The sequence below is a fragment of the Sclerotinia sclerotiorum genome, genomic scaffold, assembly GCF_000146945.2.
Source record: "Sclerotinia sclerotiorum 1980 UF-70 scaffold_30 genomic scaffold, whole genome shotgun sequence".
In the NCBI taxonomy this organism is placed as follows: Eukaryota; Fungi; Ascomycota; class Leotiomycetes; order Helotiales; family Sclerotiniaceae; genus Sclerotinia; species Sclerotinia sclerotiorum.
The window spans coordinates 146,753-173,231 of NW_001820806.1; the positions used below are offsets into that span (position 1 = coordinate 146,753).

At 39.5% G+C, this 26,479-nt stretch overlaps 10 protein-coding genes across 10 annotated transcripts; 2 read left to right on the forward strand and 8 right to left on the reverse strand.

The window, feature by feature from the left end:
- Window positions 1-765: 765 nt before the first annotated feature.
- On the reverse strand, window positions 766-2,419 carry SS1G_14175 (hypothetical protein; the record flags this gene model as incomplete). The annotated part of the gene is made up of 4 exons (XM_001584842.1): window positions 766-1,502; window positions 1,617-2,124; window positions 2,212-2,235; window positions 2,381-2,419. 4 exons carry the CDS (start codon window positions 2,417-2,419, stop codon window positions 766-768), a joined length of 1,308 nt encoding a protein of 435 aa, XP_001584892.1.
- A 7,936-nt stretch (window positions 2,420-10,355) lies between these two features.
- On the forward strand, window positions 10,356-10,500 carry SS1G_14176 (predicted protein; the record flags this gene model as incomplete). Its single annotated transcript, XM_001584843.1, has 2 exons — window positions 10,356-10,370; window positions 10,417-10,500. 2 exons carry the CDS (start codon window positions 10,356-10,358, stop codon window positions 10,498-10,500), a joined length of 99 nt encoding a protein of 32 aa, XP_001584893.1.
- A 1,800-nt stretch (window positions 10,501-12,300) lies between these two features.
- On the reverse strand, window positions 12,301-12,765 carry SS1G_14177 (hypothetical protein; the record flags this gene model as incomplete). Its single annotated transcript, XM_001584844.1, has 1 exon — window positions 12,301-12,765. One exon carries the CDS (start codon window positions 12,763-12,765, stop codon window positions 12,301-12,303), a length of 465 nt encoding a protein of 154 aa, XP_001584894.1.
- Window positions 12,766-13,595: 830 nt separating this feature from the next.
- On the reverse strand, window positions 13,596-14,229 carry SS1G_14178 (predicted protein; the record flags this gene model as incomplete). Its single annotated transcript, XM_001584845.1, has 3 exons — window positions 13,596-13,642; window positions 13,946-14,074; window positions 14,196-14,229. 3 exons carry the CDS (start codon window positions 14,227-14,229, stop codon window positions 13,596-13,598), a joined length of 210 nt encoding a protein of 69 aa, XP_001584895.1.
- An 819-nt stretch (window positions 14,230-15,048) lies between these two features.
- SS1G_14179 (predicted protein) lies at window positions 15,049-15,189 on the forward strand (the record flags this gene model as incomplete). The annotated part of the gene is made up of 1 exon (XM_001584846.1): window positions 15,049-15,189. One exon carries the CDS (start codon window positions 15,049-15,051, stop codon window positions 15,187-15,189), a length of 141 nt encoding a protein of 46 aa, XP_001584896.1.
- A 930-nt stretch (window positions 15,190-16,119) lies between these two features.
- SS1G_14180 (predicted protein) lies at window positions 16,120-17,790 on the reverse strand (the record flags this gene model as incomplete). The annotated part of the gene is made up of 1 exon (XM_001584847.1): window positions 16,120-17,790. One exon carries the CDS (start codon window positions 17,788-17,790, stop codon window positions 16,120-16,122), a length of 1,671 nt encoding a protein of 556 aa, XP_001584897.1.
- Window positions 17,791-19,242: 1,452 nt separating this feature from the next.
- SS1G_14181 (hypothetical protein) lies at window positions 19,243-20,870 on the reverse strand (the record flags this gene model as incomplete). The annotated part of the gene is made up of 3 exons (XM_001584848.1): window positions 19,243-19,742; window positions 19,816-20,509; window positions 20,601-20,870. The coding sequence occupies 3 exons, from the start codon at window positions 20,868-20,870 to the stop codon at window positions 19,243-19,245; spliced, it is 1,464 nt and encodes a 487-aa protein (XP_001584898.1).
- Window positions 20,871-21,191: 321 nt separating this feature from the next.
- On the reverse strand, window positions 21,192-21,472 carry SS1G_14182 (predicted protein; the record flags this gene model as incomplete). Its single annotated transcript, XM_001584849.1, has 2 exons — window positions 21,192-21,345; window positions 21,450-21,472. The coding sequence occupies 2 exons, from the start codon at window positions 21,470-21,472 to the stop codon at window positions 21,192-21,194; spliced, it is 177 nt and encodes a 58-aa protein (XP_001584899.1).
- A 1,291-nt stretch (window positions 21,473-22,763) lies between these two features.
- On the reverse strand, window positions 22,764-23,410 carry SS1G_14183 (predicted protein; the record flags this gene model as incomplete). Its single annotated transcript, XM_001584850.1, has 2 exons — window positions 22,764-23,073; window positions 23,349-23,410. The coding sequence occupies 2 exons, from the start codon at window positions 23,408-23,410 to the stop codon at window positions 22,764-22,766; spliced, it is 372 nt and encodes a 123-aa protein (XP_001584900.1).
- Window positions 23,411-23,925: 515 nt separating this feature from the next.
- On the reverse strand, window positions 23,926-25,485 carry SS1G_14184 (predicted protein; the record flags this gene model as incomplete). The annotated part of the gene is made up of 6 exons (XM_001584851.1): window positions 23,926-23,978; window positions 24,162-24,332; window positions 24,560-24,685; window positions 24,842-24,961; window positions 25,077-25,220; window positions 25,362-25,485. 6 exons carry the CDS (start codon window positions 25,483-25,485, stop codon window positions 23,926-23,928), a joined length of 738 nt encoding a protein of 245 aa, XP_001584901.1.
- Between the last annotated feature and the right edge of the window lie 994 nt (window positions 25,486-26,479).

Sequence of the window (26,479 nt, forward strand, 5' to 3'; positions counted from 1 at the left end):
CAAAAACTCCAACATGACACCCAGAAGCCAAAATCGCATCTCTCGCTAACTACTGACTGTCTTCGATATGCTAGAGGACATGCTGGCACAAGACTGACACAGCAGGGTTCGGCAGTTTACATTGAATATCCCTCCTTGATAACCAATGTATTTATACCTATTTAGCAGTGGTACTTACTTATATATACATATAAGAAACACTAAAAAAATAACCCTGATTATACGTATAGTAATTTAAAAGAAATTAAAAAAATTATAATACTCAAACAGAAGTAGAAGTAGGTGTAGAAATAGAAGTAAAAACAAATCTAGCTTGCTTTTCCTTCTGGTAGGTAAGTAATAAGTAACAAGTTAACAAACTCCCAGCTCCTACTCGAGTAGCCCCTTAGCTATGCTATGCTATACTATTTTATACTCCCAAGCAATAGTCCAATGCTCCTAGCTTTTTCTCTTCTTTTTTTTGGACAAAGAAAAGAATGCCGTGAACTCCATAGACTCCGTATAGAAGCCCTTTGCTGCACAGTACCTATACATAAATAAGAATGTACACCCAGCCTAAACCAGCCCGTCCTATGCCATCTACCATCTATCTATATATTATATAAACACCCTCCCTCCATCCATACCACAACCAATCCCATCCAAGCCAACCCAACCCAAGCCAACCTAACTTTTCAGCCCATACTCCCACACACCCAGTTCCCAGATTTTTTTTATAAAAAAAAAGAAAAAGACACCTCAAGCTCTTCAACCCCCTCAAAAACCCTAAGAAACCTCCCCCGGCAACTTCCAAGCCACCAAATCCTCCCTCATATCAAATTCATCCACTTCCCTTGGTCTAGCAAACGAAAATGAATGTCCAGGAATATGACCTAAACCTCTTCTTCCTCCTGTTCTTCCTCTCTCACTATTCACCATTCTTGATATTTCTTCTTCTCTTTCTCTTTCTCTCTCTCTCTCTGCCATATGAGAATGTGAATGGGAATTGGAACTCAAATTTGATTGGCCACTTACGCTACGTTCACCGCTGGAGTAGACTCCGCTGCGGGAGGAAGAGGATATAGCGCTGCGGGTTGTGTCGGTGCTTTTTTTGTAGCGATGGCTTTTTGCTGTATTTCCGCTTCCGTTTCCATTTCCACTCCCATTCACATTCATATTTATATTTATACCCCCACCCTTCCCACTCGAACTCGTAGCCGTAATATTAGATCTCTGACTCGCATCACTAGGAATTCTCCTATGTCTTCTTAAATCCTCGCCGCTGCCTCCACTAGCACTTAATTCATCTTGAACAATCCGTGGTGTATCTCGATGATAAGTATAATCCGAGGTTTGAGTTTCAGATGCATCGTGTTTCCAACCGTCGCCGCCGGCGAATATATCTTCGACGCATTCATCGGCTAGCATTTCGGCTGGGGAGGCGGTCCATGACGCCGCGAGTGCTCGTCGGTACATATCGTGGAGATCGGATTTGTCGGAGGATTTTTGGAGTTGTGGCATATCTTTTGATGTGTTAATTTTCTGGGTTCTCCTAAACCGCAAATCGTTGAAATGGAGGACGGGTAGGTATAGGTAGGATTCGATAGAATAATAGAAAGAAAAAAACACAAACTCACTCCCAACATCATCACCATCCCCATTTTCCCCCTTCATAATCCCCGCTATCCCCCCAAAAACAGGCGCACTCTTCAACGGAGGCGCTACAAAATTCCTCTCCCCCTCTATCTGTCTCATCGCAATCCCTATCTTCGCCGTACTATTAATCTTACTGTCTTGCATTAAATATCTCCTAACAACTCCATCTTCCCCCTCAACTTCACTCTCATCTACATATTCTGCCAAATTCAACGTGATATGTCCGAGAGTAACTCGTTCCCCTTTGGCGGAATTTCCCACGTTGTAATCTTGGATTACTTCGAAGTGCACGAGACATTCGGAGAGATGGTTATTCTTGTCGATGGTGAGTCGGATGGGTATTGTACGTGTGTAGTCCCAGGATACTTTGTGTTCTTTTATAGGGGATCGGGAGGTTTGTCCGGAGTGTTCGGCTGCGGTGGTGTTGGGGAGTGTCCATTTTATGTAGGCGGTTCCGCTGGTTAGGGGGACATTGTTGAGATCTATTAACTAGGGGTGTTTGTTAGATTGTGCGCAGAGGGAAGGATGTGAATGTGATGCGAATGCGCCAGTATAAAGGGGTAAAGGGGAACTTACTTTGAGTACTAAATCGAATTTTGGCTAGAGATATGATTAGTATTTGTATGTAAATCTTCTATTCATCCCTCAATTGATTTTATATCTGCAAGTTTTCAATCGCATATATTCAATCCTCATCCATCTATCTGTCATATTTCTAATCAAATCCAAAATAAATAAATCATACCTTTCTAGCCTTCGATACTAAACGGGGAATTCCAAACATATTAGTAAATATCCTTTAATCATGAGAAGCATACAAACGCCCTAATAACCATCCATCCCCAAAGCGCAAAACCCCAAACTCCAAAACCCCAAACTCAAAAAAAACTCACCCAAAACATTCATACTCATCGAATCCAATTCTTCCAAGATAGGAAGTCGCACCAAATTCAAAGGTAACAAGCGATGTCTTCTCCTCGGAGGCTGATGATAACTATTTATCAGAATGGAATCTTTGGCAAGCAGAAACCCGAGGCTGAAATGACGCCGTGGTTCTAAAGCTCGGGCTTGGTGAGTAAGGTTATTATTATTATGATGAGGGTGATTAATCGTGGTAGTAACAGTAGTAGTATGAAGTGCCATTTTTGGTGAACCCTTTTTTTCCCTTTTTCTTTATTAACTGTGTTACTACTGGACCTGGACTGGCGAATTGATTCAATGGATTGGATGGGGTTTGTTTAATTAGTTATGAGATGGTAATGTAATAAAGATGTCAAATGGTCAAATGGTTAAATTATTAATATATTTAAAAGGAGTAGAAGGGGGTTTTATGATACATTGAGTGTATTGTATTGTATGGATGGATGTATATATGTTTGGATGGATGTATCATGATTCTAGATTCAAGATTCAGATACTTATTACTTCTTTACATACATACTTATTTACTTACTTGTAAGTGGATATCATAATTTATCTACTTACCTACCTACCTACATATAGATTATACATCCTCTAATCAATTCAACCCTTCAATTCGTTCATTCAATTCGTTCAATTCCTTCCAAATTCCATGTTGGTTGTTTGATTTGAATTGTAAAGTTACATTCTTATCATGAAATTGCATTTCGCTTTCGTCATTTTCCGTCTTAGTAAATGAAGTAGCCCGTCTCTCTTATCTCTTTTGGGAAGGAGTCAAACTTCATGCAGCTGAAAACAACTGGTGGAAAGAGGTAATTTCAAACTCCGAAGTCCTTTTCCGTGTGGTTTTGTTGGATTTTACCTGCAATCTGGATCCTTTGATGGAGTCTTGTGGGTGATTTCTGCAAGATGTAGGTACTGCAAGATGGTGGAGGTTGTGGGGTTATGGTGAGTTGTGAGATGTGAAATGTGAGGCCTAGGTAAGTACAGTTATTCGTTAGATGCGGAATAATAAATAAATAAATAAATAAATAAATAAATAAATGGAATTGTTATTCCGACCGAGTGCGGTGTATTGTAATAAACTAACCTTTGCTTCAATTTTGGTTTATCTTCTCAATAAGATTTATCATCATTCTCTTTCACTCTCATCCCGTTTTCCCGAAAACTATCCCGTTTCGCTTATCATCCTAGGAATGCTACTCTACTACAGTAATCTTACATCTAAGTAGCTAGATTGAGATATTCATATTTTTGAATCAACATCATCATCAACATCATCAACATCAAATCGGACAGCGGGAAGAAACAAATAGAGATAACATCACAAATATCGAATATATCCAATTGAAATCAACATGCTGTTCAAATCTACCCCGGGATTTTACCGCCCCTCCCCCAACCCCAAAATAATGCCGCATGTAACATACGCAATATCTCTACCATCTATCATCCATTCCTCCTTCATGCAGATGAATAAATACCCTCACCTCCTATTTATTTTCCCTCACTTATCCTCGGTTACTGATTTTTTGACTGGAGGCTAAGTCAGCATCCTGCCTTCGTTGACTTTATCCGACGCAACATTCTACTTTACCAGCAAGAAGATGAAGTAGATCCACATGAAGTTTGAATTCGTTTGAGGAATCATTTCAACCCAAGTAAAGACTGATATTTATGAATCTGCATCTTTCAATCTCCATACAACACCGAGATCTGGAATACCTTAAGAACTGATATTCTTCAAAAAAATCCATCAAAACCTATAATACCATTTACTATATAATTCGAAAAGAACTACAAGTACTGTGTATACCCAACCCTATCATTATACCAAACTTGAGTCTGGCAAATATTCCACCGCAATTCTTCCTGCCACACCACATGCAAATAAGATTCCAATCTAGAACTCTACGGAATACACAAGGATGAATCGCCCCGCACATTCTCTCGTATACGGTATACCGGTAGGTACATACTATGGACCATGGCATGGTACATACCTACCCCTCATAAACCACTAAATTGCAATTGAGAAACTTGACGAATGAATATAAATGCGTATTTTGATGGGGTCGTAGAATTTGATATCTGTACATTTACTCTTTACATAGATAGGTATGGAGTAGGTATTGTGAGATAGATGAAGATTCTAATTATGATGAAAGTTGTAAGCTAGATGCTAGATGCTAGATACACCAATAACTTTATACTGGTACTGGTATACTGGTGCACTTTTAGGTTACTTTATCTCCAAATGTCTACGGAGTAAAAAGTTGAGCTGGGAAGTTTGCAGTTATCTTATTTAATGAGAATGTTTGGTTTTGTTATCGGATTATATCTATATCCGCTGCTATATCTTTTCTTTTTTTTCTATTACTTGAATTGGAAGAAGATTTTATATATAGCGATCCTTCTAGCATAATAACAACGGAAAAGTTTTCGCTGTTTGATTGTCAGCTGTATAAGATTGTAACGACACGTTTGATTTCGTCTTTCCTCATTCATCAATTCTTATCATGTTTATACTGACAACAAAAAAGTTTTTGCTGTATGACTGTCACCTGTATAATCTTACAACGACACGCTCAATTCCGTTATTCCAAACATGTATTCTTATCATATCCAAATATATAATCAAAACACATCATCCAAACCTTCAACTCTAAAACCTCCTAGTAATTACCTATCTACATCTTCAAATTTCCATGTGTGCTATTTGGCTGTTTTAGATTTCGAAATTGGCAAATAGAAACCCGTCTTGTTAACTCCCTTAAATATTTACCTACCTTTGAATCCCATTCCATCTCATACCATACCATCACAGATCAATCAATCGGTTACCGCGGTAAAGTAACTTAGAGTAACTTAGTAAGCTCAACGTCCTATCTCTCCCAAAATTCAAAAGAGAAGTATAGAAGAACCTCTGTATGGAGAAGTGCGAAGAATAAGAAAAATATGCATATCTAATGGCATTACCCAGGATTGACAACTATATCTTCGTTGTCTTGTTTGTTAAGTTCATTAACTCTATCTTGTCTTTGCGATAGAGTATATTTCTATTAATTAGAATTTGAGAAGTTAGAATAGAGGATTTAGGTTTGGTTTTGTGATGTGGTGGCGTGGTTCCTGTTTTACTGTTGTCGGATTTTGAGTATGTGACGGGTTAATAGGTGGTCTTGAGGGATTGATGCTTTAATGAGTTCGACTGTGAGATAGGAGATGGATAATAATGATATTATAAATCCTTCCCTCAAAGCTCAATATAGATAATATTCTAGATATCCTATCCAAACACCATCGTATCCTTTTCTTCTCCTTTTTGAAGCCAAAATTGAACTTACAATCAATTATATATGCCCTAAACAACGCTAAATACACACATACAAACACAGAGAAGTTCAAAAGGACCTCGGGAAGTATGTAAAAATGAGTGCGAGAATTTAAGAGTATGAGAATGTGGTATAGAAGATAGATTCTCTTATTTATATTGTAGGACTAAAATTTTGAATAATTTACTTCACTACTTTATCTATCAGCAGATATAATTTAAGATGTATTATATTAAAAAAGAAAGTATGCAAAGAGTCTTACAGTTTCGGCAGATCTTCATTGATGATAATCATCATCACTTGTCTCTTTTATACTAATTATTTAATATTTGCATTCAATTATGAAATTTAATGATGGTTTAATTACTGTGTCAAAAACGAAGCTGTTAATTCTTATCTTTAATTAACTCAACAATATGATATTGAAATCCTTAATTATCTTTATTATTCTTTAAAGGAATTAGAATGTAGATTTTTGACTTGAAGATTGAGGATTGATCTTAGACTAATTATGGGGTACTTTTATAGTCCGCTGGGATATATTTCCTGATATCGTATGATGTATCAGGTATAAGGAATGAGTGATCTCATCATCCTACTTAAGGATGGTCAATATTAACATTCACATTATCTTCGTAAAGGAATCCATTCAATTATTCACCTACAACAATCCCTCCATCATTCACTCCCTAACATTCAAAGTGAACACACATAAACATGAACATATAAAAGTATCTTAAAACTCGAATATTGAAAAATCATATATAACGAACAACTTTCACGATTGCGCAACAATATGAAGGTATAGATGGTGAGGGGGGATTTTCCCTCTCAAAGAAAGATAGAGGGGTAGAAACGAGCAAGGTGAATATAAAATTATAAAGTTTCGAGATTCAATCGGTATTCGATGAGTATTCGGATTATATTTTGTATCGTCTTTTGGGAATTTAATATCAATATGTTTGATTTTTGTTATTATTCAGATGTTTCCACCACTAATTATATCTCAATATAATTAATATTAAAAATGAATCTAATCCTACAGCCATATCAGGAATAGTAACAGTGTATCTTACTCTCATCTTGTTCCTCAACTAGAATTCCTGTGACAAAGTCCAAGGTAGAATTTAAACACACGAGCTGGATCAGTACTTAAGATTAATTATCTCTACAAACCAAGAGGCACCTACTGTGTCCACATGGTCGATCTCTTATAGATTTTTTCCATCACTTACCCTTACATTTTCCGAGGTATTTATATATGAACTAGTATAAATTTACCTTTACCTCTTCTAGGAGTAAAAAAGGCTAACTAATTACCACTTACTTGAACATTTAACCATGTATAAATTTCTGATAAATATCGATCCGGTCAGGACACGAGTTTTAAAATTCAATATAGAGATGTTACGTCCAAAACGATTAGTATGTCACATGACCATAAAACATGTGATGGAACGGTGAGGAACGAACGTTCCTAGGAACAACCAGGAACGCTCGTTCCCAGGAACGACGATTCCTAGTTAACCATAGGCACGAAGGACTATATAATCAAGATGGATTTCTTTTGTATAGAGCTTCGTGCTCAAGATCAATCATTTAGTATACTCTACTATTAGTTACGAATTGCATATCATTATTGTCATTACTTCAAGTCCCTGCTTGACGCCTAGTTATAAACCTACTTCGAGAGCCTAGAGCACTTCCACGTGATCTAGACGGCAAACCTCGTAACAAGAGATACCTTGTTATATTTCCTGATCTAATAAAGCTCAGAAATACATCTATTCATTTATCGATCCATCCATTCGGGGCTTTTGTATTGTTATAAAAGTCTATTATTGATTCAAATAATACTGTGATTTTTGCTTTTATTTCCGTTATAGTCAGTGTGACGCCTCACACCTCCGGGTCACGTGGCATGCCCCGTTTGTATTTAATCATAGGAAAACTCTCTACTCTTGTTTTCCTTCTTCTTTTCTCCTTAGCTTAGTATTTTCTAATACAAGATACTTTACCCAGTATTCTTGAGTGTGACAGTCAGGATGATGGGAAATTTTTTAGTTTCTAATATAGTCAGAAAATCGATTATGATATATTAATAAAATCAAAATTGATATTTATTTTTGTTTTTATTTTTGGAGGTTTTTGATGTGATATAAGTTTTCGGTGATAATGATAATTATAATAATGATGGTAGGATAAATCTAATATCTTACTTTCCGACCACCTCTAATTCCGGTCACTTTTCTGTTACGAGGTTTGCCGTCTAGATCACGTGAAAGTGCTCTAGGCTCTCGAGGTGGTTTATAACTAGGCGTCAAGCAGGGACTTAAAGTAATGACAATAATGCAATTCGTAACTAATAGTAGAGTATACTAAATGATTGATCTTGAGCACGAAGCTCTATACAAAGGGAATCCATCTTGATTATATAGACCTTCATGCCTATGGCTAGTCAGGACCGCGCAGCGGTCCATAACGTGACTTAATCACGTTACCTTGGTTTAGTCATGTGACGCGGCGTAGAAGATAGCCGTCGTAACAATAAATCAATTTGTCTTAGAAAATAATTACTGATTATTTTTCAAAATAAATTAATCTAAATAATTAATTATATTATATACATTTTTAAAAGATTTATAATTTATTTTTAGTAATTTTTGTTGAAAAGTTATTGAAGGTTTTTAAGATTTTCAAATTTGTATATAAATCTTTGTTACGAGGTTTGCCGTCTAGATCACGTGGAAGTGCTCTAGACTCTCGAGGTGGTTTATAACTAGGCGTCAAGCAGGGACTTAAGTAATGACAATAATGATATGCAATTCGTAACTAATAGTAGGATATACTAAATGATTGATCTTGAGCACGAAGCTCTATACAAAGGAAATCCATCTTGATTATATAGTCCTTCATGCTTTCATGATTACTAGTGATCCTTCATGATCATTAGTGATCATCTATATCGTGATCCTTAGTGATCCTTAATGATCACCAGTGATCACCTATACCGTGATCCTTAGTGATCCTTAATGATCATCAGTGATCACCTATACCGTGATCCTTAGTGATCCTTAATGATCACTATTGATCATTTGTGATCACGTGTCTTGGTAGTTGTGTAGCCCGTCGTAACAATCTTATACAAATTGAAAATTGTAATTTCAACTTTCAACTTCTCAATCAATAAAATCGCGAAAAATCTGAAATTTTTAGAATTTACTAATATCTATATAATAAATTTATAATGCAAATTTCATCAAATTTTGTGGATTAATTGTAAAGTTATTAATAGTTAAAACCCATGATTTTTGGTGTAAAAGGTGGTCGGAATTAGGGGGTGGCCGGAAAGTAGGGTACTAGACTTAGGGAGTTAGTGAGACAATTGAGGGATATCTTATGGAAAGGAGATAAAAAGGACTATTATATATTCAAGTGAAGGGTCTGAAGAATTAAGAATGAGGTTAATAACCTATTTCATAACACCATGATTCTTTGATTTTCCAATGCAGGGGTATAAGCGGCAGAGTTTAATTAATCATTGTGAATTGTCAAATCTGTAGATTTACTTATTTATATTTCGAGAGATATTTGGGAAGGAAGTTAGAATGAAGTGATGCGTAATGGCCCAGCTAGTTGTATACGTAGATCATTTTGCGGGGGCTTTTTTCTAGTGTAAGTAAATTGGCTCGAAGGAAGACAGGAGGTTTGAAGTCGAGTATAAAAACATGGTATGAGTGTAGTGACGATATCATGCCTGTGAGTAATCAAAAAGAGGGGGATGAAGGACTGGAAGTAATTGTTTGCGCCATATTCAGTCATCCACTCATCCTCCATTCATTCTTTTTGACGATAATTCTAGAGTTACTTGGATGTATTCAGTTGAATTTTGCAACTTATCAAGGTGAATTTGACTGTCATTTTAGTACATTCGTACATTATTAATTGCGGAATAATAACCGAAATAAAGAATGGCAGTATGAGCATGACGGAATATGACATTTGAGATAATTCTGAGCTCTCACTTCGATATTTCGTAGAGGAAGATGGGCTTGAATCTATGGCGGTTATGGAGTAATTTTTGACGGACCTCCCTCAAGTTTGTGCCTTTTTCGTCACTTACTGTATGGATGGATCAATAGGTCCGCAGATTTAGTTGTTTATATACTTCAATATGGAGAAAAACAGTCGTTGGTGCATAGCTACTGCTAGACAGCTAATGGCTATCAAAAAAACACCGGGCAGTGCAACGAAATATACAATATCATATATCAAGCGAATATCCAGCTCCGAAAGAATTGGATGTTCCTGGCGGGTAGCTTTACTTCTGGTATGACTGTATCTCTTGGTGAGACCTACTCATTTTTCAAAAATCGTTCCTTCTTGGTGTCCTGATTCTTGTTGTTGTGGTTGAGTCTTCTTTTGCCGTCGCTTCCGATTATGGGTGTTTTTCATTGATTGTTTAACATGGGTATGATAATTGTTAGAATAAAATGAGAATACTTATACATCTATACAGACATATTAGTTTGCTTATGACAGATTGGACAGAGGTGGACTGAGTTTTATCAGCCGAAGTGGGATTCTCCGCAGCTTTCACGGTAGACGGTAGCATTAAGATCTTGATCTCTATCCATTCAGGAGACGCGACTTTCTTCCTGTAGGCTGCATCACTCATTCGCTAAATTACATGTTTGTATATCCTCACTACCCAGGGTTAGGAAAACAGACATGGCCGATTCACTCACACAATATCATATTCGCGCCCCATCTGAGCGAATGAGGCAAAGATGCTGTCGCTAAGATGACAAAAAAGCAGGAAGCGTAGTCCCTTGAATGAATATGGCTTGAGTACAGCGCATTTAAATAGAGATCAAGGACGAGGTTTGTCCTTCACTAAACTCTTTCATACTAGCCTGATTTCCGAATCCTAGGAACTTCTGCTCACAATCATAAGCCTATCTCTAGCCTACCACAAACACACTCCAAGAACAAGTACTTATTCCTAACTAGTCTTATAGTTGTCACTTACCAGATCTTGTTATCATTGACAACAAGAAGATTTATGCGAGAATTTCGATGAAGATCTGTCTATCTCATTGCATAGACTTGAAGCTCTTCAATCCTGACGAGTAAAAAACCGCGACGCTGGTTATTTCCATGCGCATGAAGGTTCTTTGGAACCAAACATACTTAGTGTTAAAACATATCAACATGTAAGGACCTTTATACTCCTCGAAGAATTCATGACATGCAATACTTGACAAATAACAGCTAGTCCGAACTTGGACTTTAGATTATAGTCAGACCATAGTATTCTCGCTTTCTTGCCCCGGTGTTATAAAAGGATCGAGTACTTGACTTTGAGGCAAGTGCAAAAGAAGATGCCGAATGTTGATTTTAACCCCCGGTTCACAAGGCTTGTGATCGTTCTTTTGAGAATGGGATTATGATGGAAAGATTGTTTCGTTTCACGCAGTGATCATGATTCGATATTCGGAAATGTGTTTAATTTCGTATGATGTTGTTCTCGATAGTGTATTTTCATTGTTATAAATAGAAAGAAAATTTCTCGATAATGGTGAACTAGCCCAAGAATCGAATCACATTTAGCCTTTATTTAGATAATCTGTTGGGCCTCACCTTAAATCACAACCCCTCGAGGAATAAAGACCTCAGATAGCATGTTTTTTGACATATTATAGAAATGGTTTCGACGCTTTCAATTCAACTGGATAATATAAGAACTGATGCAGCAGTACCGCAGCGGAAATAATTAAGATCAAGTCTTGGACTCCCTAAACCATACTTGGGACATCAACAACCTAACTGCGGGGGACTCACGTAATACACTATCATGATGGCAGCTATGCCTATTGGTCCACAGTGTAATTTCGGGGATAGACTAATGTGAGCAAGATTATAATACTCCGAGTACTAAGTCTAGGTTGAGCTTATCCACTCGGTTTGTAATTTGTCCTATGGCTCTTGTTGTTGCTTTAAAACTTGCACTAATTCAGTAAAAATACATGGCAATGTGGTCGTAGTTGACAATGAAAATGGTATATATGGAATAGAAACACTGAAAAAATTTGAGGCTTGGTCCTTGATAAATCGATACATGTCCCTGGATGCCTTTTTCGGAACAAGTTTCTTGCTTCCAGTATGCACTGGTCCATTGCAAATATTTATTTATAGATAAGTGAGGCTTGAAAACTCGTATTTTATACTGGGTTGAAACATAGAAAGCCCAAACAGGAAAAGGTATCAGCAACAACTACCACTCGGAGTTGGATTGAGTAGTTCCTATTTAATGAATCACACAGCCTATGCATCTATTCATTTAAAGCTTCCCCATCTACATATACATCCTATATCATTTTCCACATCCTAGTCTAATCTCCCCTTTCCCTTACAACTTCGGTCTCTCCTTCAAATACCCAACACACCACTCCACAGCCGCCCTATATCCAAAAACACCCAACCCACAAATAACCGCCTCCGCCTTGTCACTCAAAAAACTCTTATGACGAAATTCCTCCCTCTTATGCACATTACTTATATGCACTTCCACAAACGGAATATCAACACCAGTCAAAGCATCTCTCAGCGCAACACTATAATGTGTGAAAGCAGCGGGATTTATCACAATAGCATCCGTTCCATCAGTACGGGCTTCATGAATCCGATCAATGAGTGCACCTTCCCAGTTACTTTGGAAGGTTAGAAGCTCGACGGAGGGAGTAAGTGAGGAGAGGTAGGTGCTGAGAGATGATTCGATAGAGGCGAGGGTGTCATAGCCGTAGATGTGGGGTTCACGCGTTCCGAGGAGGTTGAGGTTGGGTCCGTTGAGGAGGAGAATCTTTTTGATGGGCATTGTGATGATTTTGAGGTGAAGGTTTTAATTTGTGGTTTTGAGGTGGTTTTTTGTTTGATGTTGGTGCGTATGAAGTGAAATGGGATGTTGTAGAGAAAAAATAGAAACTTACTTCACCTATTGCCTTTTGACGGAATTGTCTTCATCCATTTTGACGTTCCAATTACTTTGCCATCTGTAATGACTTGTATCTCATATGCTTGAAATTTGGATGTTTTGGTAAAGGAATTGTAAGGAGGTTGATCGCGGGTAATAAAAAGCGGGGTCGGATAAAGATTTATCCCTCTCATCAACCACTGCGATGGGGGAAACTAAGAAATTTGTAAAGTCAACCTCACCTTATTTGGATCGGGCTTCATCCATTATCGGAGCAGGCTAGCTTATGGTCTGCGGGGTATGACTTTCCTGTTCCGGGATTTCACTACCGCTTGCCGTGGTTTTGGGTTCAACACATCCAGAGACTGGGTACATTTTTGTATTTCTCAGTATTTAAGACATGACTCTTGCAAACAGATTGAAATAACCACCCTCAACTACTTCGTAGCAGCCTGAGTATGTCTGCTCACAGACTCCAAAGTTTTGGTAGTATAATTCTGCTTTGTCCTTCGAGTTGCGCCTTTCGAAAGCAGGAATGGCATGTTACGGAACTCAAGTGACGTCCATCTGATAGCAAGTTCAGAAAATGGTAGCGGACTTTTTGCACTCTTCCCAAGAATGTAATCATTCAATGGCAATGTGAATGATGGATCGACAATGCTCCTCGTTGCGACCGACCTATTTCAGCAGAGCTGTCTACCGTCCTCTATTAGAGTAATATTCCCCAGCATTTCTTATACGTAGATTAAAATGACGAGAGAAATTGAGCCCTTCTCACCACCTGGAGTTCCCGGTCTCCATCAGCTTTCTATCGGTTTGATCCGAGGGCACGGAGTTTTTATACTGGTCCAAACACTAACTTTATACTGTTCCATAAACCAACTTTGTGGGTTGGAGAGAACTTTACGCAGAGCAGCTTACTGCTCAGGCACTATGTCTCCAGTATTCTGATACCATAGTGAATCTGTTTTCGCGCGGCTGATTGTGATGCCCCAGTCAAAGTTGTTTGATATATAGTTCATCCAGGGAAGCAAGTCAGCTTAAGAATGGCATTGAACTGAAAAGTTTTCGATACAAAAACTACAGTTCATCGCCAACTCCGCCTTTCTATTAGATTGATCAAGGTCGAGGAAGTGTCCGAAAAATCTAAGATTGTTTTCAGTTTGCGCTAATATACTATAGGTGTTGTAGTAAGAACGTTCGCTGTTGTAGCCTATTAATTTTGCGATTAACAGTATTGACATATGGTTTTGCTCGTTGTTGATGAATTTCTAGTCGTTGGAGTGACTATACTTCGGAGAAGAAGAATAGAGTGAATGTAGGATTTGACTTACCTCCTCGCTCCTCCTGTCTTGCCAACCAACTCATTTTTTCACGTACACTAGCTAAAACTTAGTATTCTAAGCAAACCGCTCTCGCACTTGTTGCACAAAAAGGCAATTTTTCATCTGGTTTTGAAACCCAGTCTTAGGTGCACTTCGTTTCCCTTTTACCCCGTCAAGCTTCCCGATTATCAAAGCTTATATAACAACTCCTCAAGTCAAAAGCTGCCGGGAAAATGAGAATCTTGGCATACATCCTTGCAGCATGCTCTCTATAGTGTATCATGTACTCTTCGTATTTTTTATGGTGATTAATTGTCAAGTGATAGATTCTATTAGGGTGTATTTGCAACCTCAAATCCAGCACATACGGCATAAAAGTCGCCAGCCAAAACAAAGAACAAAACAAGCTCTTTAACAACCTCTTCATATGCTGCAGGCTGTTGTGTTTTTAGTCTGAACGATATTGAATGTACTCAGGCTAGAGACTATCAATGTGTTTGACGATGGAGGTGGGAATGGTTATACCTAAAGATAACTGGGACAGACTCGTAGGATTTTGGAACCCCTCATCTCAACATTCGATCAAATGCCTTCACTGAGGACAAACTTTCATGGTTTTCAGCTAAATATCAGTATATTATCTGAAAGCGCAGGACGTATCGCCTTGAGTTGGACTGTTCTCGTTTTCAGATGGCAGTAAATTTATCCTAGGAGAAAACGGTAAGTGCAGATTCGATTGATAATTCGAAAACAAAGTACAAGCCAGGATTCATACTTCAGTAGTAACCTCAAATTGCACGTCTGATAACTTAGCTTGATGTTGTCGCTAAAACCACCAATTGTCAGTATGTACATCTTCAAAATGGCTGAGTGGATACTGGGATGGTTCAAGGTGGTGTTGGTAAATAGATCAAGTAAATACTCTGTGAAGAAGTATCAAATACGACTCAGCCTCCTCGAAACATCCACAGCCTTCACCTGCTTCCAAGACGATACCCACTAGGTATACACAAACTGTAGTCTCTAAAATTTTAACTTGATGTAGGTATGCAAGTCAAAACATGTTGAGCAGAAACTTCTAATCAATTTTTTGGACTTAATCTCCACCTCGTATTATTTTGGGACTTTGCAGACCTTGAGAAATGTTCATATTAGCAGCGGCTGTAGAGTTCCATCTGCACAGATTCCAGACTCCCTATGTGTCAAACCAAGCGAGTGTCGCGCACCTGGACCGCGAGACGACTCTGGCGAGCCGAAGGAGCCTGAATTCGGTTGGAATCACTATGCATTTTAACATTCACCTATCTTCGTGGGTTATGGCTAATTAAGCTTGAAAGAAATTAGGGCTACTCAAAGAGGGCAATTTAGTTATGCGATGCGACACATATATGATGTGGGTATCATGCGAAGCACAAATCGCCGCAAGAAGCTCTTCAGCGGGAGTGTGTCCGAAGTATACATGAAAACATGGACAAGCACCAGCCGCTGAGAAGGAATGCCGGTACTACAATCATTGGTAGCTGCACGCAGCTACGAAGTGAACTTCATGAAGAGACTTTAAAGGTTGCATAGTGATCGAGAAGCTGGACGCAAGTTATTTGAACTCCAAATAACATGAGTGGTCATCCATTGGTCCAGATACTCACTCAGCAGCTGCAAAGTCTTGCTTCCAATATAGTCAAACAGCATAAAGTAACTCCTTGCCCGAAACTGCACTAAGTCACCATCCCTCCCATAAATCACTCAATAATCTGCGTTCTACCCAAAAAATCTATTCATTATTTATGTAACCTCTACAGGAACTAGTCTTTCAAAGAACTATCAGAATTCCAATTGTATTTTCCTTTCCTCCTTTTTATACCCCAAACCATCCAACCCGAAAAAGGATATCTTACAAAGACTACAGAGTATATTTAGTATACAGGATGCTCAATCAAAAAGCCTTCCCGATCGAAAATGCAAATGGCCCCTTTCCCCCTCCCGTCCCTCTATCTTCTCTTCCTATCGTCGGAGAATCATCTACTCTTATTCTTCCATTCTTCTTCTTTCCACTGCTACTCCCACCATCATAAACACTAGGACTAAGCGTCATGATACTTGAATCGCTGTGCGTATACGCATGCGTTGCTCTCGGTACTGTTGTTGATTTCGGTAACGAAGGAGGTCTCTCATCCAGCGTGAATATAATCTCTTCTCCTTCTTCTAATTCTCTATCTCCTATTTCCCTCGTGGAGTCTCTCCTATAATCTTTTGTCGAAGAAAAAGGTGAAGTAGGCGTTGATGATCCGTAAACGGACGGAGCTTGCGACTGGCGATAAGAAGGCATAACCATACTCATCAGTTTCTCACCAATGCCCATACTGGTACTCATCACACTCCTCGCATTGCTTCCTCTTCTTTCCTCCCCTCTTTGCAGTGTATCCCTAGGAGTAAATAATACGCTAATGCTCTTACTACTCCTACTCAACCCACTCTCACTTATACGAATAGATCTTTCCCGATCTCTTCTCTCTAATTCCGCTTCTGCCATCTTCATTTGATAATCCATTTCTGCGATTTCTTTTTCAATATCGATTATTGCATGTCTGCTGTAGTTATCTTCATCGCCTCTCTCATAGTCACCTTCTACATAATCTCTATTCATAGTTTCTTCTTCCGGATAAGAATTCATATACCGTGAAGCGTATTTTGTTTGGTTGTAAGAGGTTGAGACTGAGGAGCGATCAGATCGTGGAGTACTGGCCGGGTAATTGTTTGCATCGCCTGGATTTGGACCCCCATAACTCGCTGTGTTTTTCTCCATTCCTTCCCCATAACCTTTGTACCCATTCTGTGTCTCCCTAATTTCATTTTCTCTCTCCCTTTCTCTCTTTATTTTTCTCCGCGAAAAAAATCGATAAATTAATACACTCAAAACACTACTTGCAAAACTCGTTCCTAAAATAAGCACCACAGCAACCGTCATTGGAATTGTTGTTGCCTTTGAAAACTGCACCGCTGTATTTGCATCCGCCAATTGTGAAGATATCGCCCACGCCGATTCCGTGGCTGCTGCGCCTAATGCCAATGCTGCCGCTTGTGCACTATGTGTGGCGAGTGAATTGACCGAGATAAGTGATGCCGACACGGCGGAGAGCTCTGAACTGGCGCTCGCTTTTAAGCTTGTTATTTCCGCACTTGCACTTCCCAATGCAGCGGCGGCGGAAGATTGGACTGAGGCAATAGCTTCCGAGGCACTCGCGTCAGCGGCGGCGGCACTAGCTTGTGCTACAGAAATACTGGCTGCGGCAGCGGTGCTGAAAGAAATTATTTGGGCGGATGCGTTGGATGCGAGACTTGAATAGACTGCGCTTGAGGCTGAGAGGACGAAGCCATTGCAGTCTGAGCCGATGGTAAGAATGCCAGCGATTAGGGCAGTTTTGATTCCAGGTGCCGTGGTAACTTCTGGTTGGGAGGTTGGAGATGTAGGCGATGACGAAAGGCTTGGAATAGTTGTTAGGGTGACGGATATGGGAGATGGTTGGGATGTACGGCGGAGAAGAGAGGCATTGCAAAGTCCTGTTCCTGTCGCGAAGACTAGGAGGGAGAATTGATTAAGGTGCATGACGCCCCGGAGTTATGGTCTGAATTTCCATCAGTTAGTATTACTGAAGACGCAAGTAACTGAGACAATAATGGAATCTTACCTTGAGTGTCCGGTATGACAAAAAACTCAACTACAAATGCGTCCAGCACTGTTCCGATCCATCTAGTCGGCTTATTAATTTCTTTTTCTGTCCTGCAGACTACAGTATAGTAAGTTCATTAACTCGTATACCATATGTCAAATTGGTATAATCACATCAACTAGATCACCAGAATCGCGGGGAAGGACAAAGGATGAATAGAATCTAAAGCCGTTGACACCAACGACTAACTACTTCGATGTGCATAAGGTACACGGTTGGAATTTCTACCCGCGATCTTCTAAGGCTAGATCGCGCGTTTCATACCTACTGCACCCACGAAATTTGCCTTGCCTAATGGTCGCAGGAAGGAAAATATAAGGTGATGTAGGAACTTCGCGACTTGGTTACCACTAGTCTGTGCGTGAAGTGTTTGGGAATACCATCCAATCGGGACTCGGGATACAATATGATGAAAACTATTTCATACAATTTTGATTCAACGATATTTCCTTTTAAACCTTTTATTCATGATAGTATATGATATCTGACTGAAAGCTTGACACAAATCAATCGAGAAAAGCTTCACTCGAAGTAGAATCACCACAGGTCAAATTGACAAGATCTGGCGAACAAATAAAAAATTGCAGCCGCAACAAAAAAAACCCCTAGTTTAAGCTTCAGGGTAAACTTTAAACCCCAGAGATCAGTCCACTATTTTCTTCCCCTGATGAACTATATTCGAACATTGACGGACAAAGTTTCGAGTTCAAGGTTCATGAAGATAGTAGAAACACGCACGGCTTTCACTAGTGCGACGTTGACTTGTCACGAAGCGAATCACTGCGTCCAAGCCCCTGGAATCGGATCAATCTAGGAACCGATTCTACATTTATTACTGCTTGTGGAAAGAAATTTATGTCTTCTCGGTCGTTGCGCCGAAATTCTCCTGTCCTGTTTCTTGGAATATTGGGATAGATGAATATCAGAGTATCAGATTGAAAAAGATTGGATAAATGCTTTACCTGCTTAACAATTTTTTCATCGCATAAATTGGCAATCCGAGAACATTCCCTATTCAATCTTTATCGATGAGTCTAAAATTTGGAAAAAGCTAGAAGTGGGTTCAACTCCGGAATGGATTATTGAGGTCTCATTGTCACCACATGTTGTGGGACATGTTCTTGTTTAATGATTGTCGCATTCCAGAGTAGCTCATACCTCAAAACATACACCAGTAATGATAGTGATAATATGAATTCTTTTCTACTCATGCCTCGAAAATATTGATTAAGTCCAACGAAAGGAAGCCACGCAAAAGTGCTGGCATTCAAATATGATCGCACTTGCGTCTAATCGCGAAGCTATGTAGAAGAGTATATCCTGATAACTTATTCCTCTCTAGATCGCTTTAGTGGATTTGGTTGAGTTGTTCCTCCTGCCTCTCTCGGTTGTTGTGGATCAACTGATTCTTTTAGACCTTCTGGAACATCTGGTTCAGGCGGATGCTTATCATCATCTGAAGCTTCTGGCCGATTTACTTCAATCCCATTCGCTGTCTTCTGTGGTTCAACTGGCGCATTTGAATGCTGCCTATCCTCTGGGATAATTGGCTCATCCAATTGTTTCAGTCCTGTCGAAATATTCAATCTTTCCGAAGCTGGGTCTGCATCCGAAAGTTTCGGATTCTTCGAATGCTTCGATTTCTTCGGATCCTTTGCCTCTTTAGGCTGTTTTAGGGCAGGCTCACGTCTTCTTCCATGTCCAGGTATACCATTCTTATTGCTCGTATGCCATTGGCAGTCTACCTTATGACCATCATTACCTTGTCTCTTAATTGCCCGGAAATCGGCACAACAACACCAGCAAAATTCGAAGAGGCAATAATCACCTAAGAATCAATCATGAGTCAGTTGGGATAACCAGTGTACAGCAAGGACTTGGAAAATACAACGTACACTCACAAACCAAATGATCGCAACCAGTCTTCTTCTGTATTCTCATTCCACATTCTGGGTTTGGACAAAGCCTCGCATGCTGAGTAATCCATGCTTCGGAAGCTGCTTCTTGACGAACACGGACTTGATTAAAAATGTCGAATTCGGCGCATGTAAGGTCTTCGTGCCATGGAAGTTTGTGAATGAAGCATGTTTTAAAGTTACACGTAGTACATGTCATCATAGGCTGATCGGCGCTTTTATGTATTTGACCTGATTCGCAGGTAGGATTAAGGCAAAAGGTAAAGTTTGGGAGGTGTTGAAGAGACATAATGAATGTTCTCCTTCCCTTTCTGTTAGGTTTATAGGTTAGTATGGTTATGACAGAAATGAACAGAGTATATTGCCTTTCCAACACTTCTGGTGATGCATAACTCTTTATTTCCGCATCGGAAACTTTTTCCGGGCACTCAGGGCACAAAATCTTATCAGATGCCTTTGTTTGAACTTGGATGTTGATATGTTTGGTCAGACATTGACAGCAAACCGCTGGATGATGTGCACATGTACTGGCTATGCGTCTTTGTGGGAACTTTTCCGGTGCTAGGGTTTCCATGCAAATCCTACACTCATTAACTGCGGCGAACAGAACTTCGTCTTCTGGTTCGAGTTTTGCTTTTTTGGCTGCTGGTTTTTCAGTGATCTCTAGAGTGATCGGTGGCTAGCACAGTAAAAAGTTAGTAAGTGTGATAAAATGGAGCCTTCGACAACGTTTATATGAGCTAGACATCAAACCAGACTGGAACAATTACCTTCAAGGCATCACCTAAAAGAGCTGCTAGAGCTCTACATGAATTCTCGCCGGCGAACCACCTCACCAGTGCTTCTTTTTCTCTTTCACCAAGCGACTTTTCAAGTTCGAGAAGCTTCCGAAGAGTTTCTTCTTTTCTATCGTTACCCTTCACCTGAACGTTATAGCGACTTAGAAGGCGTTTCATGGAGCTTCTTCGATGTTGAGACGGAGAAAAGCCAAAGATCAAGCCAGGAAGGTCGGGAAATCTTGGGTCTGGTGTAGTGCTCATTGTTCTGGAATATCTCATACAATATAAAGAATATTTGAGGGACTAGGACTTGAAGAAAGCAAACTGTGGGAGGAGGATGAGAAAAGGAACCAGGGGAATTAAGAGAAGACTGGTTGCTGAAATAGAGATATATATCGTCTGAACCGTCCGGCGCCGTTAAACAAATTGACAGAAAGAGGTGGTTTCTTTGTTTTTATAAATGCGATTATAAAAGTGAATATTTAGAGGGAATTTTGTATTCTTTCTTATCTACCCCGCATTACATGGGATGAACCTGAGCTGAGGATATCTGGGATTTGCTACAATAAGTTATATTCAATCTCAGATAAGGACTTCCAAAGACATGGATTCATCTTCAAATATCTGGTTCGAGGCTTGATGGTTTTGGAAGACTTGAGCCTCTATTTCAGAAGTGTTGACGATCAATGATCTAGGATCATGTTCTAGAAACGCGCGGTTTTCCCAGAGTCTGAAGCTGATGAGCTTCATGTAGTGCATTAAAAGAAGCAAAGACTTAAACTTTGCAAAGACTTCCTCTCTAGACACCATACTACTACACAACAACCGGACGGAACATACGTCACGGGGCCAAGATTAAACATATCGAGGCCTATCGTAGCGAAAACAGAAAGAGCTATTTTCCAGCACAAACAAGCATAGGAAGCTTTCAGTCCCGATATTTCGAAGCAAATTTTTTTCGAACCGTATCTGTATAACTGGAACCTGATCAGAGACCTCAGCCCGCCCGGAATCTGTTGCCTATATTCTGGATGAAATAGATATGTACGAAACAATTTTAAAGGGCTTTGATACGGCGAGAAGAAGCTTGGGCTACAAGAGTCGCTGGAAGCTGGTTCCGAGGAACCACGTCAAGACATACGTATAGAAGCTTCTTCACGTCAAATTCATATATGTATCTAAGTTATAAAAGTTGACGAGAATGAGCAATAATAAGTTCATTTACCGTCGATGGCATCGAGAAAGAAGGGTATTAAATAACTACTTCCATCACTAGGAAAGTATAGTGATGAATAATAACAACAGACGCACCTATGAATACTGATAGTGAGTAGTAACAACAAGTCTAAACTTCAACTTATCGATCAAGTCCCTCAATTAAATGATATTCCAACCGCTTGGCAGAAAATATGATTCAATAAGCACAATAAGGATGGATCTGAGTATCAATGGTCAGGAAAACTTCGATCTTATGGACACAGAAATGATGGCAAAGAAATCATAATCAAGTGAACGAGCTGTACTCCTGATAACTGTCGACAGCAAATAATAAAAAAGACTGAAAGGACTATGATAGCGATGCAGAAACTCGTTCGATGACAGATGGAGTGTTAGGATATTGATACTTCCCTTTTTTTTAATCGTCGGGTCGCACGTGCTGCTGGATCCTGCGTCAAGGCATTTCAAGGAGCTACGTCTAATTATCAAACAATTATGGTTCCCGTCAAAACAAATTAAACTGCAAATTAATATGTTCCATGAGTGCTGTCGCGCCGGGTTGTTAGCTAAATGGAAAGGAAGAGGTTACTTTCAGAACAATTACCACGTGACAGTCAGATCACCGTTCGAAACGGCCGCATAATCCGATTGTCAAACCCCATTCCGTTTAGCATCTTTATTCTGAATAACTTCCCGCTTCTTTTCCTTTTAGCTCTGATTTCTAAGGAGATGGGGATGTCATTCTATAATGTACAATACATGGCAATATATCAAACGGAATATCAATTAACCAACATTTCCAGATGAAAAGCCACAATTTCAGGGGCACATGTTTATCTCCCCACTCACCATGAGGGCACTAGGGAGGATGCTCAAGTGATTGCATCATAAAGTAGGGATAAACATCTAAGTAGTACGTACTTTCATGCTTGAACTTCAAAAGGTATTTATATCATTTTTCCGCTCGTATGCATCTTCATCACTGTTCATACAATCAGTACGTTTATCCACCTCCCCAACGAACAAGATGCACTGCCGCAAATTAGCCATATCGTCCATATCTCTCAGCCGCCTCGAGCCACATTCTCCTCGCCTTTGAGATTTCACAGAGGCCCGGAATTTCTTGCACGTTCCGTGTCGCGATCGGTCATCTGACGCTCTTCTTCGGATGCCCTTCAAGGGACGGTGATTACACAAACTCTTGTGGATGATTTGCCCAAGGAGAGAATTAATGATGATATAGATACTATTATCCTTGATTTACAGGAAGTAGCGGCTATGAGTGCGCAAGAAGAAGCAGTCGTAAGATTTGCACCTAAGAAATACATGCTAAAGTACACTTGATACATGGAGTCTAGAGGGGATACAGACGAGGGAAATAGCCGAACGAATTTTTCGCATCGTTTTGAATACCAATTCTAATATTGTAGGAGGATTCGTGCAGACTTTTCATCCGGGGTCGGGTGGGAAATGACACTAGGAAAACTAGATTTGAAGAAGTTTGGAGAATCTAGTAAATACTATCGAGGTTGAGAAAGTTTTCTACACTTAGGTTGTTTATGCGGAGAAAATGAAGCAGCCATTATGAGGCTCGTCCGTGTTGGAATGATGCACAACCTGCAGAATGGTGAAGTTGAATACTAGACAGAAGGAAAGAGGTGCATATCTTCAATTGAAGCGGCTAGAGAGCTATCATCCAAGGGCTGCATACAACCTAGAAATCGGATGAGTATAAATCTGTCTGATAGACCAATAGAGAGCGTATCCGAGAGGAACATGCGAGAAGAGCACTGAATTTTAGCAAATGATTAAGAATATGGATGAGTAGGTAGAACCTCGATGGTTGGCCAGTGAATATGTATCACCAGTATTTATATCCATATCATCTAAAGAACGGGTTGCAAAGCAATGATGCGTACTAATACAATGATTCAACATGCGTGAGCATGCGCATGGACTAAAGATGAAAGTAGGAGATTTATCATCGTTAGAAGTCATTGGGATAAGATGGTGTGTAATGGTAAATTGAAAAATCAAACACACACTTCCCTCACCACAACTCAGCCATTGAAAACTCCCGATGGTGCGAAATCTAAGATTATGAAATTGTAAGACTTAACTTCCAAATTTCTCCACACAAACTACCCCATCCTATAATATAACAGAGTAATAATTAGAAGCATGGTAACCCTCATTAATTGATATAGTACAAATACAAATATGAATATAAATATAAATATACTGCACAAAACTCTCCACATCCCAAGCTACATCCATCCAACCAACCACCCAACCATTTACCCACAACCTAAATACACTGACTATACCACTCACTAGAAACAACACACTTATAAGGATCCTCACAAACCGTGCTTCCAGTAAACCCATTACCACCACACTGAGCAAAACGCACCGCCTTTACTACTGGAGCTGCCGCGGCATTGCACGAGGAAGTAGGGGCAGGAGTCGGCTCAGCACTACCTGTCTCAATGGCTCCGTTACTGCCTGTATATTTTATATTAATTAGCTCATGTAATTAATTGTGTTATTTATGGTTTTGGGAAATATATATTTTTCTTGTGTCTGTTCGGATATCTCGTCATATTCTTCATTTTTAAGCTCTTATCAGAGAGAAGAGAAGAGAAGAGAAGAGAAGAGAGAGATGAATGATAATGAAATTGGATGGTTCAGATGGGAAGAAGGGAAGAAGGAAGAGGGTATAACATGCGTACCACAGTAGTCGGTGCCAGTTCCGCAGAATCCGAATGCGCTACAGCATAAGCCCTCTGCGCATGTACCACCAACACCTCCTTCACAAGCACCTGTTTCTGGTTGAGCAGGGGTAGTAGAATTAGCACCTATTCAAATTAGCTTTTTTCCATGCTCCAGATTTTCACATGTAATTCGAAGCTCGCTTATCTCCCATCATCATTGTTTGTATCTAAGCTCTTATCAAGAGAAAGACACGAATGATGGGATGTGAAAAGCCTGTTGAAAAAGAAAAAGAATCATACCACAGTAGTCTACTCCAGTTCCACAGAATCCATGAGAGCTACAGCATAATCCGTCTGCGCATGTACCACCGATACCTCCTTCACAAGCACCTTGAGGTGTTGCTGCGGGGGGAGTTGTGCCTATTTGTATTAGCTTTTATGATTCAAGATTCTGCTATTCCACTCCACCAGGAACCACACCACAGTTGCTCCAAGTCAATCTACAATATGAACACAGAAAGCAAAAGAAACTCACAGTATTCATCCCCAGTTCCACAGAATCCATTGGCGCTACAACATAATCCATCCGCACAGGTACCACCTACACCTCCAGCACAAGTACCAGTTATACAAAAGTCAGGGCCTGTACCGCAGAGGAAAGAATCATTACAGCAGAGACCTATGTGACAAGTGAGAGTTAGCCAATTTACTCTCAAATATGGTTTCAGGGGTGAGATGATGAGGAATGGTAGATGTATGATGTACAGATAAATTGAGTTGTGAAAAGCAACCAAATTCAAAAATGAACAAATATACGAACCAGTTGGACAAGGAGAAACGGCACAAGAGACGGGTTCCTGGCTTGGGCATGCGAGGGGTGATGCGACAGTGGATCCCACAAGGAGGAGGAGAGAGAGAGCTTTGAAGGCTGAGGTAGTGAACATTTTGAGAGTCTGAACTGGTTTATCGTTGGGTTTGATGAATGGGTGAGTGTTGATGGATGATGGTGAGGGTTATATAGAATACAGAACTTGAGTTGAACTTCCAAAAAAGGGCCGTTGAACTGCAGATCTTAATCTCAGTGAATGTTTACAGAATTGAGCAAAGGATGAGCTTACGCAGGGTACCCCATTGTATCTTCTTACTACTTTTGATAAGATGGTCTCATTGTTAAATCTTTAACTATGTACCCTAGAATATATGATTTGTTGAAGCAATATTCAGGGATGTAATATATAAAATTATAAAAAGTATATAAAATTGTACTCGCGTCTTTTCATGGAAATTGTAGAACAAAAATTATATTATGAGACTTGAGATAAGATTCCTCTAGGATGATACTACAATCCAAATTTTTTGGAAAAATGTACAAAATGATCATAGTATAAAGTAAACCATCAGTATGATTGAGGGTGATTCCAACTTTGGATGATTATCTACACCCACAGATATAGCCATACCGCCAAACAATTATTGAAGGTAAATTCTCTAACAGTAAATCAGCCAAATATCTTGAATACCTTGAAGGATAAGGGTTGAAATTTGGGACAATATAAGATAAGATACCCATGCTGTCACATACAAAGAAACAATAAAACTCAAAATAAACCTTCAACTTATGCTTTTAACCCCTCGCGTAAAATGAGTCTAATGACGGATAAGATTATTCAAAGTGTAAATTCTACACCCCGCTTACTTTTCCTACTCAGTCCACTTTACTACAAAAATATTCGATATTAACATCTTACGACTAAAATGCTATCAGTTCGAGCCACCAGTCCCTGGCAGAATGGCAGGTTTACCTTCCTGCTCGAAGAAATATGGAATTTGACTAAACGATATTCTCTAAATCCTTAATTTCAGCATGTGGTTTCAATATCACACAACTAGGATTGATTCACCACGTTCTGGCACATGGGAGATTTGATACGCGGGATT